The sequence below is a fragment of the Ambystoma mexicanum genome, chromosome 6q, assembly GCF_040938575.1.
Source record: "Ambystoma mexicanum isolate Mex_15411 chromosome 6q, UKY_AmexF1_1, whole genome shotgun sequence".
In the NCBI taxonomy this organism is placed as follows: Eukaryota; Metazoa; Chordata; class Amphibia; order Caudata; family Ambystomatidae; genus Ambystoma; species Ambystoma mexicanum.
In genome coordinates, this window is record NC_090937.1 from 20,710,930 (window position 1) to 20,731,146 (window position 20,217).

Genomic DNA, 20,217 nt, shown 5'->3' on the forward strand with positions numbered 1-20,217 from the left:
CCAACACACATGTCATTTCAACTCGCACACATGAGCTATTCCACAGCCATATCACAACATCCAGCAACATCCATACACATACAACAGCATGAGTAGCCAAGGGTGAGCCAGACATCACATGAAACACAGGGAGTGCACTAGACATGCACACACGCCACCACACTTACATGCATGTCTACATCTCCTGCAACTGTTTTAGTGAAGAGATCGCTATACATGTCACATCTGCCATTCATCCTTGTCCACATCAGTGTCACGTGCATCCATGATGCATCACATTTGCACACTTGTGAAATACACATACATGCACACAGTGCAGATACATGAATTATGAACCACCAATCCGTGCCACAACCATACCAATGTACATACGGAGATTGAAACCTGTGTGCTCACCAACACATACACCATCAATGTGTCTCACAGCTGAGAGGACTCACATGTGGCAGCCACACGCCCATGTTCATACACATCCCTACATGGCCCTACATAAACACATGTGCAACCTGCACACTACTGGCACAACAGGACACGCACAGCATACCATCAACATGCATGTGCACTTACCGTTCGACTCCAGACGGGTCTGTCTCTCAAGGATCTGGACGTACAGCGCTGGGCATATGCATTCCAGGACCCTCATTTGATGGTCTGACAGCTGGCCCCGGCACCCCTTGGCATCCGCTGCCTTAGCGAGGCGCCGGGCCGTGTTGAGGGTCCTGGACCTGAAGTCCTCCCAGCGCTTCTTGACATGTTGTAAGTCGCAGACTGCCACCCCCTCCGCATTGATGGCAGCCACGATGTCCATCCAGATCCTGGTCCGTCCTTCCTTGTCGGCGCGCAAACTTCCAAAGAGGGCATCACACTGCCCCAGGACTTGCTCCACCAGGACACCAACTTCGGTGGCAAGGAAGCAGGTGGCCCTCTGCCTCTCTGGCTGGGGGTTGCCAGTGCTGCCAGATGGTGTAGTGCTGGACATGGCAACCCCAGAGGCAGGAGTGGGTGGGCAACTGGGTCCTGGGGCTGGGCTGTGGAGCGATGGAATCCCAGTCGGGAGTCTTCGGTTCCAGCAGGGGTGGTCACAGCAATTACACCCCTGGCTGACGTGCAGGCAGCAAATGGCAGGGCACGTGGGCAGCAGGCAGTCAGGCAGCAGCAGATGGCAGATGGGAGCGTGCTCGGGTCTCTGGGGGGCAGTAATTCGGCCTTCTGGGCAGGAGCGTGGTCTTCCGTGCGTTTTCGCGTGGCCAACTTGATACGGAGTGTTTTGGCACATGAAAATCTTGCACGTCAGCGTGTAATTCGAGGAAAGGGCCTTAGCGCATAAGTGCGTCAGCACACGCACGCGATTCCATTGGACCAAAGGCCCTTAGCGCGTAAGTTACATTACACGCGCAGGCGTTTCCCTCATAGCACGTGATGACAGCACACGTGGAAAAACTGCATGTCCGAGTGTCATCACGTGTAATTGGAGGAAAGCGCCCGCATACACGCGTCTCTGACGTGTACGTGTGAGCCGGTTTAAAAGCTGCGTGTAGGACGCCATTTCCTTGTACGTGCTTTTCGTGGAGAGCGAGTGGGTGAAATCTGTACTTCTTGTCGGCTCACACGCGATTACTTCACAGCGTTTCTAGTTCGTGCTCCCGGTTACCTCTGACAGATCTTTTCTGATTTTTTGTTGGTCCCGTTTCCTCAAACAGAGTTCACTTCTCCTTTTGTTCTTTCTCCTCAGACAGCGTACAATTCTTTTGGCGGGGGTGTTGCCAACGCGTGTATTTTTCACGTTCTTTTTCCAGGCAGACGGTGAGTTCCGCACATACTTAGCAACTGTGCTTGCCCCGTGTGTCGTGTTCCCCTTCAGAGGTCATTGTAGGCTGCATGTATTACACGTACGCTTATTTTTGTGTTTCTGGGTGCCACGGCGTAGTGCGGGTTCATTTTTTCACGCACGTGGTCCACGAGGGGTTGCGTGCACGTTTAGTTTTGATTTTGGGCTGCCTGTGCGTTGCGTGACCCGCCATCTTCCCCCAGGGGTCACAGACAGCCTTGTTAGAGCACTAGGGTACGAATTCCATCTGGAATCCTACCCCTTTGACCCCCAATTGCCCAGGACAATAGTTTACTGCAACTCCCATAGGCACAACATCATCAGTGCCATGGTTGGGAGGCGACCAAGCGGTAAGGGAGGCAAAGGTGGCCGACCCTCAAGAGGTGGGCGTGGTGGGCACGTTAGGGGACGTGGCCGGGATTTGCAGGGTGCCCCAATGCCCCATGTGTGGAGGAACAATCTGGGACACCCATGTCCCCCCGCCCCCATGCTTGAGGGAAACGTGGCTGACGCGGTGGCCGTACGCCACCAGGCAATACCTCATGGGAACAATCCATGTACGGTATGGCAACCCAACAGGCAGCATCAGTTGAGATGATGGTTCAAGCAATGGAGAGGGTGGCCACTTCCTTTGTCCCCCCTGAAAGGCAGATGAAGCAACTACAGCAAGCAACATACTCCATTTGCCAATCACACAGGGAGGACATGTTGGCGTCCAACAGGGACAGGCGGGCGGCACTGGAGACTCTACGCCAATCAATATCAATAGAGTCCCAGGGCCACAGGGAAGCCCTGAGGGTAGAACTCCATCACCTCAGGGAGACTCTTGTTGACCTTGAGGCTTCCACTAACTTGAGGACAGAACAGCAGCTGGAGCGGCTCACATGTTCGCTCTCAGCTGAGATGCAGGCAACTCGGGAGGAGATCCAGGCATCACGTCAGGTGCTGCATGGGGATCTCCGCACTATAATCCTCCAGAATGAGACCTTCCACACCCGCATGCTTGCTGCCATGGAGTACCATACCAGGGCTTTGCGTGGGCTGCCTCCCATAGCACCACCACCTCCTGTGGCAGCACCACCTCCTGTGGCAGCAGCAGAGGGTGATGAGAGCGACAGCAGCAGTTCTCCCACATTGGCATAGCCGTTCAGGCCATGAGCCCATGGAGGTGTTTTTTTTTCCCCAACATCCACACAGGTGGGTGTTGGTGCGCACCCTGTCCTTGGACCTCCTGGGTGGCCTCCCCCCCGGCCCCCACATGGCCATTTTTGATTTTTGATTTTTTTTTTACATTGTTTTGCCTTGTGTGGCTCCCGTGGGCATCCACTGTATTCCAGCTGGGCACATGCAGGCTTGTCCTGAGTTTGGGTTAGGTGCTTGGGTTCGTGAGACGCACACCCCTCCTGCTTCCCGTTTCCATGGGCTTGCAAACGGTGTGCCCAAGTGACAGTGACTTATACGGTGACGTTGGACTCCCATGAGCTGTGTGGGCAGTCTGTAGTCAATACTGTGTCTACATTCCTAGTGGACATTGTTGTTGAAATGTACACTGCATGGTGTATTGCTATGTGCTTGTGCATCCATGTCTTTCGCCTAATTTGCAGGTTAATTCCTCATGTCTTCACAAGGCCGTCTACTTTGGAGATTTAGTTCATGTTGTAAGCAGTGCACTTAGACATTTGCGTGGCAGCAGCACTGTACAGTTGGAAGTGGCCGATGTGCTGGCATGATCAGGTTGTAAGACTACCACTACTTTAACTTAGTACCATCATGTTTATGCTATGTTTGAGGTTGTGTAGCTGCATTGTATTGTTGGTAAGTATTTGGTCATATGTGTTGTTAGTTCTACATTACTGGGAGCATATTGTGTATGGGCAGTTTCCATTAGGGACACTGTACTTTGACACGTGTCATGTTTTGGGGATGCCATGGTGTGTAGGGTGGCGGTGCTGGGGAGGGGTTGGGTGACATGGCACTGTTGTCATGTTGTATTTTGTAAGGGGGTAATGAATTTAGCAGCATAGAAGTGTGTATTTTGATGAAACAACATTGGTGGTGTTTGTGTAGGTAGGGATGCACACAATGTAACACTTCCAGGTGACCAATCTCAGGCTGGTATGGTTTTGACAGTTGACTGTCCCTTATGTCATCATCATTGATTGTCAGATGGTATGTGCCAGGGCTGTGTGCACTCCACAGGGGTGTGATTTTAGGTGAAGTAATTAGCCACCAGCTGCGTACGGGCTGCCTCACCCCGTGCCCTTTCCCCTCCCATACGCAGCGGCCGTGCATGTGGTTGGGGATGTGGGGGCACCACCATGTCCACCGGCAGACCCCAGCCTGTTGCAACGTTGTGCAGGACACATGCTGCCACTATGATCCTGCACACTACTGGGGGAGCGTATAACAGCTGGCCGCCAGAACGGTCAAGGGAGCGAAAGCGTGACTTGAGCACTCCTAATGTGCGCTCCACTATGCCCCGGGTTGCAATGTGGGCTGTGTTGTATCTTACCTCGGGTGGCGTGGTGGGGTTCCGAATTGGCGTCATGTGGGTGCTCAGAGGGTAGGCACTGTCCCCTGGGGAGGGGGTGATGGGTTTCATTAGTGGGGTTGTGACATTACTCAGTATGTGACATGCATGCATGTGCTGTGGCATTTATACTCACCGAGCAGCCATGTTTCGCCATGCCGCCCAGCTTCTAGGTCCCGGTTTAGGGTTGACATTCTGTAAATAAAACTGTTGTGGGTGGACCCTGGATAGTTGGCATATACTGAGGTGATGATTCCCTTGGCATCACATACTACCTGGACGTTGATGGAATGCCAGTGCTTGCGGTTTCTATAGATGTGCTCAGATGCCCAGGGAGGACGTAGAGCCACATGGGTGCAGTCAATGGCACCTAGCACTTTGGGGAAGTGTGCCACCCCATAAAAATCCTGGACGACAGCCTGCCTTTCTGCTGGTGTTCTGGGCAGGTATATGTGCCTGCGGACTGATGGGCGTGCAGTCATGATGGCCAAGACATGGTGTAGGCAGCGTGACTGTGTGGCCTGTGACACCCCCCGCACTATGGCACTTGTCCGCTGAAATGATCCAGCGGCCAAGAAGTGCAGTACCTTGAGGACCTTATGCAGGGGCTGAGTGCTTGGGAGCACAGGGTCGGTGATGTGAGGTCATCCTCCCACTCACTTACCAGGTCGAATATTATGTGAGGTGGAAACCTGTACCTCCCATACACCTGGTCATCAGGCATCCCAAATAGGCTGGTTCTGGGTGTAAAAATTCTGGGCCTGACTATCCTCCTCCTCCTCCTGCGGTATCCCACGACCACTGCTGCTAGGAACGGTATATTCATCCTGGCGTCTGTGCTTGTTTGTTGTTTGCGTGCACTTTTATGCTGCGCGGGTCCACGTTTGCCTGCTTCCTGCTGACGCATGTGTTTCCTGATTAGCACGTCTTTTTTGGTGCACGCCTTAGCCCCGTTCGTTTCCATGAATACGTGTTTTGAACGTGCGTGTGGGCGTTCAGCACACTTGCCTCCTGTACTTCCCCCGTGACGACCACATTTTCACGAGTTGTTCCCCATTCCATGTGTCACGCCCCCTGTTCCTCCTACTTTTGTTGTGTGCGCCGCGCTATGTGCGATTTCGCTGTGCGCGTAGCGCACGCTGTTTGGAGACGTGTGCGCCAGCGTGCGCCACACAGAATTTCGGCGCACATCCTGAAATTTCCACGCACTCACACTTCCATGAATCGCTGTGCGCGGGTTTCGCTGCGATTTTCGCACTGGCACTGCGATTCACACGCTTTCGCACGCTTGCACTGAAAATTTCAGCGCACATTAATTCCATGAATCGGCCTCTGAATGAGAGCTGCCTCATTCATTGCAAGAGAACATTTACGCCAAGGGTTTCATGACCCCATCAGCTAATGTCAGAAAGATGTACACCTACAATGTAAGATCAGCGAACTGTAATAACTATGAACCACGAGCCACAAATTCTCAATACAGGGCTAGAATCTTACCGCGCCTTTGCTTTAATACTTGTATGAAGCACACACACGCAAACGTTTTACTTGTTGGCAGCTAGTGCACCTTCTGTTCATATATGCAGGTCCCCTTTAAATGCTGTTTTACTATAACACAGCAGGCAAGAAGCAGCGTTGATCATAAACAATGTCCACAGCACCAGACTAGCCATGTCGGGGAAGCTGTGCTCCTCCTCAGAGATCAGCAGACCCACATGTTGAGGCAGTTTCTTTGGCAGCATGCTGCTACACTGAAGCAGCCGCTGCCTCTGGACATTCCACCCTGCTGGAGCTACCGAAAAAAGATAGAGCACCAAGTATCAGCAGCGGCGCTGCAGCTACCCGCAAGAGCCCCTTCACTCAGCCGCAACAACATAGTGCACGCCAGGCCAGTAATAGCCATCCGTGGACCTGCCTAACATCATCCGATCCCAACTCAGCGCTCATCTGAAAAGGCAACTGGGTTGTGGCACACTGTACTTTTCGTGCCTTCCACTGCAAAGACGTGGCTTCTTCCCCTGCTCGGGCTTCCAAACGCCTGCCTGCGTCTCTCTGCCTGCGCTACTGCTGGCGTGCAGGATACCGGCAAGGTACACTCCCTCGGTTTTTCGTGGGTGAAACTAGCAGGTTTACAGGGAAGTATGTCGGAACTCTTTCTCTACCACTTGAACTAAAATGGCTGCTGTGGGGAAACAAATACAGACTGGAGATCCACGCACATCACACTGACATCACTAACTGCATTTTCAATGAGGTACTACTAACAGCAGAAAACACTACACACCCACAAGCAAATAGATGTACATTTTGAGAGACATTTTAGAACAAAGCTTAACTATAACAGTAACTTTTTTATGTTTAGTAAAAAATACATTTAAATATGTAACATAACTTAAAAGCTGCAGTAAATATCTTTTAAAACATCAAGCCAAATAACTTTTTAATAACATTAAAACACGGGGGCCGCCATTTTGGAAGTAAAAATGACTGACAAATTCAGCACGCAATACAAATGCAGGTTAAAGAGTGCAAAAAGGGATGTGGTTTGAGGGAAGATGGGTGGGAATGGGAGGAAAATATATAGATGTGACTTCCAGATGGGCGTTAAATGGGTGGGACACAAAGCCAAACAACACAAATCCATCCTCGTATGTCATCTGCATTGAAAAGCATTAGAACTTTTATGTTAAACCTCTTATTTGAATGAAAATCATTTTGGCTTAAAGGTAGCGCCACCTAATAGCCAAAACTAAAAAGGCATTTGTTATTGAGACTCATAATTATCTGCCTGTGGAACATTTGTGGCTGGTGTGCCCCATTCTTACCCCTCTTGTGGTTTATGTAGGGCATAGTCCAGCTTGTGGGTGGAGCCACTTTCTGTCGCTTTGCTGGATGTCAGTAACATAAAGATAAGCTCCTGGTTCTGTAGGTGAGCCTCCATGTTCTTGTGAAGAAGCTGCTCTCTGAACGTCATCGTCTGATCAGAGTTACGTCTGAATTTATACCAACCTATTACATTCTGCAAAAATAACATAAATTAGCAAGGTATAGATGAGAAAAAAAAAGATTTACACTTAAATGTAATATTAACATTTCTTTAAAAGGAGCGGGCCCCCAAATGGACCACCTCTCAGCATAATAAATGTGCTTGTAATGGCACAAGCTCATCTATTTTTCTAGACTTTTGTTTTTTTTTTCTCTCACTTTTGAAGAAATAATAAAGGTTGTACTATAAGTAATGCATGCCATATTTCTAGGGTCCATAACCCATTAAAAGTTTACTGTCGCTAGGGTGATCAAGCAAACGGGCATGCAGTATAATTGAAAAACCACATGAAGTGAAAAATATTAATGTATATGCAGGGATTTATTTTACTATACGTAATTTTTTACCGAATTAAAAAAATTAAGCTCCATCTCTGTGAAGAGGGTGGAAAATCATGGATGAATGCACTGATGTTGCAGCGGTCTTGTGGAAAGGTAACGCAGAGAGGGACAATCAACTACTGTGATGACGCATCTGCCCTCCATGAGAATGAGAAAAACGCAGACCCCCGAGCTGGTTTATTTCTGAAGGATCACTGGATGTAGCCTGCGAGATCAGAAGGTTAGAGGGAGCAAAGTCATTGAGGGGGATTTCTCAAACAACTCCCATTAAACAAGCAAAGGGTTAAGCTGTGGAGATCCCAAAGGGACTGACCGAGAATTACCAAGTCAGTGGGTGTCAGGTGCAGACCCCATCAGCATCAGCAGGGACGAGGCACAGCAGACACACAGATAGACGATGGTGGTAGAAGAGGTCTAGCTGCAGACAAGCTATGCCCTACCTGCAGCAAAAGCAGAGGGTCACAACTGGTTTCGCTGGAGGATCGATTGTACCACACAAGTCTCAGATAGTGGGCAATACTGTCCATTGGGGTGAGTAGGTAGTAGGGGCATATGTGCGCACATTTGATTAAAAAAAAACAATAGAGGGGTTTTGAAGTGGACTTTTTATGTAATGCTTTATTTTTAACAGTAACCAGTGTGATACATTGAGATATAAAGGCATTACCACTGATTTATTTGTATTATGGTATGGAAATCATTTTGTAAAGCAGAGGTTAAACCACAGGCATCAGGATGCAAACCCCAAAATTGGACCACAGAAACTTCACACACCTGACAGAGGAAAGAGAGTGAGGGAGCGACTTAAGGCCAGGCAATACTTCATCAAAAAACGCATGAGTCTTGGAGGAACATAAATCATGACCTGGAGTGGAGGGTCGAATTCAGCATGCAGCCCATGTGTTGTGCACCACTGCTTGTATGGAACTCCAGGCAAAGGGAGTAGGACTCAAGAGAGAAATGCAGGACTGGCAGACAAGGCACTATGCAACCCAAGTTGGAGAAAGGTTTGCAGATACCCGCAAATAAAGAGGAGTAGCCCCTGAGGCGGCCACAGAGAGGAAAAGAGGCCTTTCAGGCTTGCACTGGTTACGAGTGAAGGCAGGGAAATAGAGATACACACACAGTTGGAACCATAAGCAAAGGCTCCACAGGAACATCAGAGAAGTGAGCAAAGGAAAAGTGCATGCTAGAACTTTGAAGAGTTCCCGCAACCAATGCGAAAGTGAGCAGAAGGAACCCCTCACCCACACCACCAACCTTTGGAACTGGGAGGAAAACCAAGGCCTCAAGCGTATAGATACAGTAACAGGAGGAAAACAGCAAACTCCTGGAATCAGGAATATAGAAGCTTGCTACAGTAGAAAATATAGAATGGGTAATGTGGCCATGATGAAAATATGGACGTCAGTTTCATATAAAAGCAAGCAAGGAAGCATGAAGCAGAGAGACCAACGTTGCAGAAGCTGATGGGCGCTGGAAAACAGCTTCGTACAAAGAATATCTGTTTGGCTTGGGATCAAGGATGCCACAACAAGATGCAACTGAAGGTACAAGGGGAGTCGAAGAGGATAAGCTACATACGCACAACATATTTCTCTTAGATTAAGTAAAGGAGTGAACATTTACAAGTGCCAAGAATTGGACAATCAAAGATGCAGAAAGCATATGCAAGACTAAGCAACCAAGTCTCAAGAGGAATAATAGCACCCAGTATAATTGAATCAAATAGCACTAAATAAAAGGTCAGAAGGGACAAAATGGTGGTTTCCTCACACGTGGTGAAGACTGGAAAACAAGGCCTATTCATTAAGTGCCAGACAAAGAGAGCAATGTACCTTCACTCCCTTAAAAGTCCTGAGGAGGAGAACAGTCACGAAGGTCAACTACAAAGAAGAAGCCTTGGCTTCGGGCCTAACTGATGAGAGATTGTAGGCCAATTGGACCAGTGGGCAGTGATCCGATGTTGTTCCCCACACCTGGGTTTCATTTTGCTTACGTGCTGCTAACAAGCTGAATCTCCAAGGTTGGGAAAGAATACCAACCAATCATGAGAGCCTATGTAGCGATGGGGTTGCAGAAGCCAATCTGCTGCTGTTATTGTGCTTTTGATCTGTATTATATATAGTTAGAGGTAGTTCAAGGCGTGCCTATCAGATGGGGGGCAGCCAATTGTGTTACTAACAGTTAAACTAAGTATAGGTATATATGTTCCCTTAACCAAGTCCTCCTTTCAATAGGTTTTTACTGTTTGCCACGTAGGGATGATGTCATAGCTGACGTGCATGGAGATATAAAGCTTTTGTGCAACAGAAATGTATTTGAGAGTGAGTGAGCTGCTATCCGTTTGTTCACCAGTTTTCCCTACTTTATTTGAGCTGATAATAAAGTAGTATTTTGCCATATTCTTTGAGTCTGTCCAGTTATTTGTGTCTGAGATCGTTCATTGGTAATTCCATCTGGCAATTTTAATGCTCCAGGTGCTGCTGCACATTTTTGTAGCAGTGATATGATAGGTTATTTATAACACGCTTAATACCCAGAGGTTTTTAAGCGCGGACCTGGGGATAGAACCTGTGTTGCTCCGTGTCATCTTGCTTCCAAGGCGAGCATGTCGACCCTGAGCTATCCTCCCGAGACAGATGGTTCCGATCCAGTCTCCCACGCCCAGATCCAGACTCTCTGATTTTTTACATCTTCCACCATTAGACAAAAGATCGCAAAGTTCCTGCGAAGAGGGGAGAAAAGTGAAAATGAGACGGTCGACAGGTGCCCCTTTAAAGAAATTCCCTTCCATTCCACACGGACTGAAGGCAAACTGGTCGATTGGGGAAGAGTTGATATCGATGTACTCAAGCTGAGCAACAGATGAAGATAGAGCATCGAAAGTGGCAAATAAAGGCGAGGGATGGTATTGCAAGTGTAAATATATATAGTAAGATGATTTGTTTTTTAGAGAAAGAGAGATACCTTGGTCCCAATCCCAAGGGGACTGAAGGGCATGCATTAAACAATCACAAGGGTATTTTTTTTAGAGATTCCTGAGGCAAGGCTGAGATGGAGAATGCATCCAACACTCCAAAATGGGGTAAACTGGAAATGAGATACCTTTACTAGAAGTAGGAGAACACTATCGTAGAAAATTAAAGACCACATTTGTTTGGGGTTATAAATAGGTCAGCGTAAAACATTTGATTTGTTTAAATGAAGAGACATAAAACGATAGTAATAATTTAGTTGGTTATCAGACTCTAAAATCCACCGATTGATGTCAATCAGAAGAAGATAAAAGCTGTGGAACATCAGTAAGCAATATAAGTTTCTTAGAGTGGCAAAAATAGCAGTACAGAAAGAATCAATAGGACTATAAACGAAGGAATAAAGAGAACATTATTGTATAGGCTTTAAAATTGGTTAAAGAATTGTTTTTTAGTAGATGGGCAGCGATTGTGTTAGACGATCCTCTGCACACCAGAACACTGCTAACATCTCCACAACACCTTCCTCGGGTTCCCACACGACTCCCTCCAGGGTTCGAGACTCATGTGATTTGGTTTACCCAAAGGACCGAGCGAGCACTCATCGCTTCTCAGCTGTCTTCAGACCCTGTTTGGCGCTACGTTTGATAACACTACTGGTTTATCTTGATCTTGGAACTCTCACTTGGACTCCCTCGGATTATCCTTTTGTACATTTGCTTGGAACTGCTTACCTATTGCTGAATCTCGACACAACCCCCACCTGTCTTCGGATCATCCCTTGTTGAACTTCTACGCCATTGCCCTTTTGGGATTCAAGCTACGCCTTCAGCTCTACAGGTGGCTTATCCTGGATCCACGCTTGTCTGCGTTCCCGCTTGTTCTGGGGACCCCCCTCTCATCTGAGTCTCGAACCTCCCTCCTAGGTTTCCCGGGTTTTCTAAACACCGGATAGGTAAGACTATTCAGATCCTTTGGTTCTTGTGATATATTGTATTTGCCTGGTACTTAACCTTGTTCTTTTTGCAGCAGCATCTGTGTTCCAGAGGTTCCGTGGATCCGGAAAGTAACATCTCCCACCTGTGGCCCCAAAGGTCGCACAGCGGGTTTCTTTTGGTTCCCCTGTGCGTCACTTGGGGACGGAGGTCTCAACGGTCTACACGACATTGAAGCCAGAACAGACTGAGAAGCCATATAGTCGTGTTAGATAATGCAGGGGTCCACGGAAGAACCCATAGCTGCTTTAGTTCAGGCAATTACAGTATTAAGGGCAGATATGGCGGTCGCTAACACAGTGATTCACCAAAGGCTAGATTCCATACAGAGTGTCCAGCATTCCCTTCCTGCAGACTCTGAATTCGGGGATGCTGCCACTTCAACCACACCTCCTCTGTTGTCAAGTACCCCAGCTCCAACTCCGGTGGTCCTCCCAACCCCTTCTCCTTTGGCCGCTCCTGAACGTTATCAAGGCGACCCCAAGAAGTTCAGGACCTTCATCAATCAGTGCAAGTTACACTTCCTGTGTAGACCTCTGGCCTTTCCTAATTCCACTGCTAAAGCGGCCTTTGCCCTTTCCCAGCTGGCCGGAACAGCTGCTGCTTGGGCTAATCCTTTACTGGAGAACAATAGCCCGGTTCTCTATGATTTTGATTTGTTAGTTTTAGGGATGTCTCGAGTCTTCGACACCCGACAGAAGCCACAGTTTAGGGATCTGGAGTTGTTAGAGTTAACCCAGGGTAGAGGGACTTTGATAGATTACATGACCCGTTTCAACCAATTGGTCGCCGAGACATCATGGCCAGAAAGCAAGCAGGCGGTCATATACTATAGGGGGTTGAATAACTCAATGAAAGATGCCCTAGCAGTGATTCCTTCCATGCCCACTCAGTATCAGGAACTAGTGGATCTTGCCCTGCAGGTAGATGCACGTCGATCAGAGCGCAGAGTGAGTTGGGTCTTTCTCATCCTACAGTGGTCAGTACCCCTGCTTCCAGCACTGAGGAACCTATGCAAGTGGGAGGTTTACGTAGCCCTATCACGACATCCGAGAGAGAACGTAGGAGGGTGGATAATGCATGCTTTTATTGTGGCACCACAGGACATTATGTTAAGGAATGCCCTCGGCGTCCCAAGAAGTCCCAGGTTTTTCGGACAGCTCGACCTTAGATCCGGAGACCAGGTCGAATTTCCAGTCCTCATCTCCGGGTACCACTCCTGCTTTTGTTCGTGTCCAGCCCATCTTTGTACAGGCCACTCTTTGTCCCTCTACGGGTATCTCTCACGCAGTCACGATCATCATTGACTCTGGTGCCGCCGGGAACTACATAGACATTGCTTTAGCCCATTCTCTCAATCTACCTTTAGTGGTAAAAACCCGACCTGAACCGGTTCAGGCCGTAGATGGCACTGCACTAGTCTCTGGTCCCGTTAGACAACAAACTGCTCCTCTATTATTGACCATACAAGACATTCACACAGAGACGCTAAGTTTTGACTTGATCACCACACCTCAATTCGGTATCATATTAGGAATACCATGGTTGCGTGAACACAATCCTCTGATTAATTGGCAAACAGGCACGGTGCTGTTTGAGTCGGATATCTGTCAGAACTATTGTCTCCCAATCCAACAAGAAACATATACACCTTCACGGGCCTTGGGAGCTCTTGCTCAACTCACATTGAATGATGGTGGATCAGAGGTTGTGAATTCCCACACCGTCGGAGGGGTAGTTACCGGGATTCCTTCTGAGTACAAAGCATTTGAGTCAGTTTTCGATCGCGGTTCTTCCGAGGTGCTTCCTCCACACAGACCATATGACTGCCCGACTGATCTAATCCCGGATTCTACCATTCCTTCGGGCAGGATTTATTCTCTGTCCCCCTCGGAAGAACAAGCTTTGAAACAGTATGTACAGAACGCCCTACGACTAGGACACATCCGCCCATCTACTTCACCAGCTGCAAGTCCCATTTTCTTTGTACCTAAGAAAGAGGGGGACTTACGTCCCTGTGTGGATTACCGGCGTCTTAACGCTATCACGAAAAAGGATAGGTATCCAATTCCTTTGATCACCCCTCTTCTTATCCCATGCCTCTGTTTTCACCAAGATGGATCTCCGCGGCGCATACAATCTAGTGTGCGTTCGTGAGGGCGATGAGTGGAAAACTGCCTTTTGCACCCGTTACGGCTTGTATGAATATCTAGTTATGCCTTTCGGTCTATGCAACGCCCCGGCAACATTCCAGCGTTTTATGAATGACATATTCAGGGACATTCTGGACGTATACATGGTTGTTTACTTGGACGACATCTTGATCTTTTCACGGAATCTTGATGACCATGTAAAGCATGTCCGGGAGGTCTTATCCCGTCTGAGGGAACATTCCCTATTTGCCAAACCCGAGAAATGTCAATTCCATAAAACGTCTGTTGAGTTTCTGGGCTTCCACATTACCCCTGGGGCTCTATTCATGAACAAATCCAAGGTTAAGGCAGTCCTAGATTGGCCAGTTCCTCAGACACTCAAGGCCTTGCAGGCCTTTTTGGGCTTAGCCAATTTTTACAGTCGCTTTATCTCGTCCTTTTCCACAATTCTGGCCCCACTTACGGCTCTGACCAGCCCTCAAGTACCCTATCGGTGGCAAAAGGAACATCAGGAATCTTTTGAGGCTTTGAAAACCGCTTTCACCACCGCACCGATTCTCCAGCACCCCAATCCCGATCTTCCATTCATAGTTGAGGCGGATGCCTCTTCTTTTTCCCTCGGTGCGGTGTTGTCTCAGACATGTCCTATGACAGGCATGTTGCACCCGGTGGCATACCACTCCCGCAAGTTTTCCAATACTGAGACCCATTATACTGTAACGGAGAAGGAACTTCTGGCTGTCATGGACGCCTTTCGTGTCTGGCGCCATCACCTCCTGGGGGCTAAGCATCCAATCACTGTTTACTCCGATCATCGGAATCTACAGTATCTGGCCTCCTTAAAGTGCATCAATAGCAGACAGGTCCGGTGGCATCTCTTCTTTTCCGCCTTTGATTTTCACATTACTCATCGTCCTGGAGTCACTCATGGAAAAGCGGACGCCTTGTCACGCTCTCCGGGTGGAGTTGAGTTGCCAACCTTCCCCGATAATGTTCTTGGTAAGAGTCATGTGATTTGTCTCTGCACTCCCTCCCTGTCACTGTTGGATTCTGTGCGAGCATGGACGAGCAATCATTCTGACCAACTGCGGGATTGGGATCCCGTATATTGTGATGATTTGCCTTTCGTGCACGATCGCCTGTTCCTTCCAAGGCCTGACACCCGTAACCTGGCCCTTGAATGGTCTCATGATGCCCCTTTAATGCTCATCCCGGCCAGGAGCGTACTATGGATCTCCTAAAGCGCTGGTGCTGGTGGCCCTCTATGAAGCGCGACGTGGAATGCTATGTCAACTCTTGCTCTGTTTGCGCTCAGGCCAAACATCGAAGAGGTCGGCCAATTGGCCTGCTACTTCCGCTTCCGGTACCCCCAAGACCTTGGCATACACTAACGATGGATTTCGTGACCGATCTCCCCAAGGTACGGGGTTTTGACACCATCTGGGTGGTGGTGGACACATTCACAAAAATGGCTCGCTTTGTTCCTTGTAAGGGGATCCCTTCGGCCCCGGTCCTGGCTGAGTTGTTTTTTGAATCTGTGTTCATGTTGTTTGGGCTTCCTTCTGTCATTGTTTCCGATTGTGGGTCGCAGTTCACCTCTCGTTTTTGGAGATCCTTGACTAAACTACTCGGCCTATCACCCTGAGACTGATGGGCAGACTGAAAGGACGAATCAATCTATGGAGCAGTATCTTCGGTGTCTTATCCTGCAGCAGCAGTCCTCCTGGTTGAGTGCTTTACGGCTTGCCGAGTTCGCATACAATAACGCGGCTCACTCTGCTACAGGTTTTTCTCCTTTCTATGCCCTCTATGGCCAACACCCCAAGGTCTTGCCTGTCCCTGACGCTTCCGTCTCTTTGAATCCTGCGGCCACGGCCTGTTTTAGGGATCTGTCTGCTGTTCATGCTAGTACTTTGGTCCATCTTACTGAAGCAAAGGCCTCTATGAAGTCCCGTGTTGACAGCAAACGCTTGGCTGCTCCTCCCCTTGCGGTGGGTTCCAGGGTGTGGTTGTCTTCCCGTCACCTTCGCCTGGTGGGTTGTCGGAAACTTCTGCCTCGCTTTGTTGGCCCGTATGTGATCTCTCAGATTGTGAATCCAGTGGCTTTTCGTCTGGTTCTCCCGAGTTCTTGGCGAATCCATCCTGTTTTTCATGTCTCTCTCCTTAAGCCTTGTCCCGATTCTTCCCGCCTTCGGGCCCCAGCAGCCCCTGGCCTCCCCTGATGTTTTTGAAGTATCGGCTATTTTGGGTTCCCGTTGGTTTATGGGTAGGCTCCAGTATTTGGTGGATTGGAAGGGTTATGGACCGGAGGAGCGTTCTTGGGTTTCCGCCTTGGATCTTAACGCTCCTCGGTTGGTAGCCCGGTTCCATAGGGATCACCCGTCCTGCCCACGAGGTCGTGGGCCGTTGGGGGAGGCTATGTTAGACGATCCTCTGCACACCAGAACACTGCTAACATCTCCACAACACCTTCCTCGGGTTCCCACACGACTCCCTCCAGGGTTCGAGACTCATGTGATTTGGTTTACCCAAAGGACCGAAAGTTCCGTACCAGGTACAATTTACGGGCTCGGTTGCAACCCTTCCTGCATTGGCAGTTGCCATAGAGAACATACAGCAGAAGGGGCGGCGGAACACCTCCGCGTCGAGCGTTTATTTGCTCACGTGATTCAGAGCGGCGTTTCCCACGTGACCTCGGTGGACGTCACATGACCCGGAAGCGCACAGTATATAAAGCCTAATGCACGGAGCACTCATCGCTTCTCAGCTATCTTCAGACCCTGTTTGGCGCTACGTTTTATAGCACTACTGGTTTATCTTGATCTTGGAACTCTCACTTGGACTCCCTCGGATTATCCTTTTGTACCTTTGCTTGGAACTACTTACCTATTGCTGAATCTCGACACGACCCCCCACCTGTCTTCGGATCATCCCTTGTTGAACTTCTATGCCATTTCCCTTTTGGGATTCAAGTTACGCCTTCAGCTCTACAGGTGGCTTATCCTGGATCCACGCTTGTCTGCGTTCCCGCTTGTTCTGGGGACCCCCTCTCATCTGAGTCTCGAACCTCCCTCCTAGGTTTCCCGGGTTTTCTAAACACCGGATAGGTAAGACTATTCAGATCCTTTGGTTCTTGTGATATATTGTATTTGCCTGGTACTTAACCTCGATCTTTTTGCAGCAGCATCGGTGTTCCAGAGGTTCAGTGGATCCGGAAAGTAACATCTCCCACCTGTGGCCCCAAAGGTCGCACAGCGGGTTTCTTTTGGTTCCCCTGTGCGTCACTTGGGGACGGAGGTCTCAACGGTCTACACGACATTCAAGTCAGAACAGATTGATGGTGCTTGCCCGAATTGAGTGTTATGGTATAACTGATTAAAGTAATAATGAAATCAAAGAACCGGTAACTATTGACAGTTAAAAGCTACTTGCGATTATGGGGACACTCCCATGTTGCATTTGTGCAAAACATTACCGAGATATACACCCAAGATTGGGAAGTACCATGCCGAGTGGGTAAAAGGACGTCTGATAAAAATGTTCATGCCTTGGCATCAAGAAAGTTTGCTATCAAGAACAGGATTGCAACACACAACAACATACTTACATGCTGCAAAACAGGGAAGAAGTTACAGAAAACATAAGCCATTTTAGAAATAACTAAAATGTATCGGAACAAGGAAGAAGACCTGCCCAAAAAGGAGTGGATGCTTAATCATCATAAAGGAGAAGACAACGCCCTCAGCTCCTCTTTCTTCTTCTGAAAACAAGAGTACAGACACTGAGAAACAGGGATTCTATCCTTTAAATGAGTTAAACGCAGCAGGAGGAGGGTATGTTAATCCAACATATGAGCCACCGCTAGAATAGTGAGGACAATATGAAAGAGAGCAAGATTAAAGAACGTAAATATATGTCAGCTTGCAAAGATTATAAAGAGCGTGATGAAAGAAGGGACAGACAGAGATAGAAGAAGACGCTAAGACAAAAAGAAGGGACGGACAAAGCCAAGAAAGTGACAATAGTGCAGAACGAGTGAATGGGAGGACCGATATTACTCAAATTAGACAAAAAGGGTATCAATGTTAGAGAAAGAAGAAAGAGAGAAACCAGAAAAGAAACGAGAAAGATCATACAAAATAGAGAAGGAAAAAGAGAGGAAGCGAAAGGAAGAACACAGAAGGTATGAAGAACAAAAGAAAGAAAGAATAGAGGAGAAGAAACATGACAAAATAGAAACACAAATTGAAATAACATAGGTTGCAAAGAAGGGAAAAGGGAGATGAGAGGAAGGGAAGAAGAAATGAGGAGTAGGGGACAAAGGGATGACGAAATAGATCACATTGTTAATAGATGTATAGTACCAATTGAAGCACGAGAATGATGAGAAGAAGAGAGGTCACAACAGCCCTGCAGGGAATTGTAAGGGATACTGAGAATATAGACATGGGCTGATGAGCATGAGGCAGACGGCAAAGGGAAAAGGATTGGGGAATTTTGTAGTAAATGAGGGAGAAAGATGGTTATAAAACCAAAAAGGGAGCATCACATGATCTCCACCGAAAAAAAACAGGAGAAAGATTGGATAGCATAATAATGGAAGAACATAGAATGCTGTCCTTAAGTAGACCAGATCTTGATGACTAGGAAAGGGACGACAACCATACCAGCTGGGGTATAATATTGTCAGATGAAGAAAGGGGAGAAATGAAAATAGAGCGAAGCGAAGGCGCGTGCGGTTTTTCGATAGATCCAAGCATAGAAAAACGGGTAAAGTAGGCAGATTTAGAAGACCCAAAAGAAAAAAACACCATAACCAACCCCATATTCTGAGCGACCACAAGCACGGTCGCGCAGTGCATGGGATATATCCCCGCCTTATGTAAGCAGATTGAGATCATTCCCAGGACAAAGACAAATGGGTGAAACTAGCCCCGCCTGGAAGACAAGAAATGTAGATCAGGATTTACACAATTCCCATTATTAGAGAAAGGAGGTGGATGACCACAATAAATACCGTGGCCACAAATGGGCAAAGATAATTTGAAATGTAAATTACCTAGTCTGACTGCAGGTGCAGGAAAATGGATTTATGAGTTAGAAAGAATGATAGCGTCAATGACGTTAGGGGTGGGTGACATAAAAGCCCTACTAGCAGCCATTTTAGAAGAGAGATGATGACATTTGGAGAAAAGGAGGATATGCAAGTGTGACAGTGCAAAATATGACACAACGCAGAGCCATTTCATAATTGCAGAGCAATTATGTACTCTAAGTGGAGGGCACTTAGAGTACAATATCCTGACACATCAGACATGGGTGCAATTATGACAAGGAAAATGGGTGAGGACGAAGATCCTGTTGCTTTTATTCACGAAAGTTGGCTTCTTTAGACAGAGGAACCATGGGATAAAACAGTAGCATTGTTCTATCATATTTTATGTCAGGGACTGCCCGAGCGAGTGCAGTGACACATGAAGAAACAGGTAGGAATGGACGCAAAGCCATGGCCAGAAATACAGTTGACAATCGTACATCACTGTCGATCACTGAAAGAGAAGAATAAGAAGCAAGCTGAGAGTAGAAAACAGGAGGAAGCAAAGTTAGTTCAGAAATGTTTTTCAGCATTTGCCATAGAAAGAGCAGTGTTGACAAGTGGTGAAGGTGTGGGAACATAAGAGTTACAGCCAGTGCAGCTAAGCAATGTAGAATACCCAATAGATCAAAGTGGGTAACATATTTGGCCAAGAGGTAGAGGGAATGGACCAAGGGGAAGAGTTGGATTTCAAAACCTTCAAGCTCGAGGAGTTTTTATTGGAGGACAGCCGCATCGTGGGAGAATAAGACATATGGCACGACCGTGCAGAAGTAGAGGAGGCATGCAGCAGAACTGGCAAGTTCCAAGAGGGGGGATGGGCTATTCTCCACAGTATAATACAGAACTGCAGGAATATTATGCCCAAGATCACACGCAGAATCAGACAAGTGCTCCGCAAATGCAGCAAGCCCAACATGTTCCATTGAAAGTACAGTCGCCACAAGGGCAACCACAGCAATCGCCTATTCAAACACAACAAGAACAGATTCAGCAAGAACAGACACAACAAGCAATGGTGCCACAACGGAATGCGAATACAGGAGCTCCACAAGCATCCACACCCAGGATAGGGAATGTGACCGTGGTAGGAGAACATTATTTTATTGTTACAGGGATTGTGTGAAAACTGAAGGTGCCTGACCTGCTAGTGTCTGGGGAATCTGTCATCCAGTTGGCCAGGACACAGCCATCGCTATTGGAACCAGTTCCTGGGGGTGGACTAGTGTGGGAGGATCACCTGTATTAAGG

At 48.0% G+C, this 20,217-nt stretch overlaps 1 protein-coding gene across 6 annotated transcripts in view; it reads right to left on the minus strand.

The window, feature by feature from the left end:
• Window positions 1–20,217, minus strand: part of ABRAXAS1 (abraxas 1, BRCA1 A complex subunit) — a 403,189-nt gene that overhangs the window by 312,730 nt on the left and 70,242 nt on the right. For all 6 annotated transcript variants that reach the window (XM_069630387.1, XM_069630392.1, XM_069630388.1 and 3 more), the window contains one exon: window positions 7,184–7,377. In XM_069630387.1, the coding sequence (XP_069486488.1) occupies window positions 7,184–7,377 (194 nt within the window). The remainder of the gene's footprint in view (window positions 1–7,183; window positions 7,378–20,217) is intronic.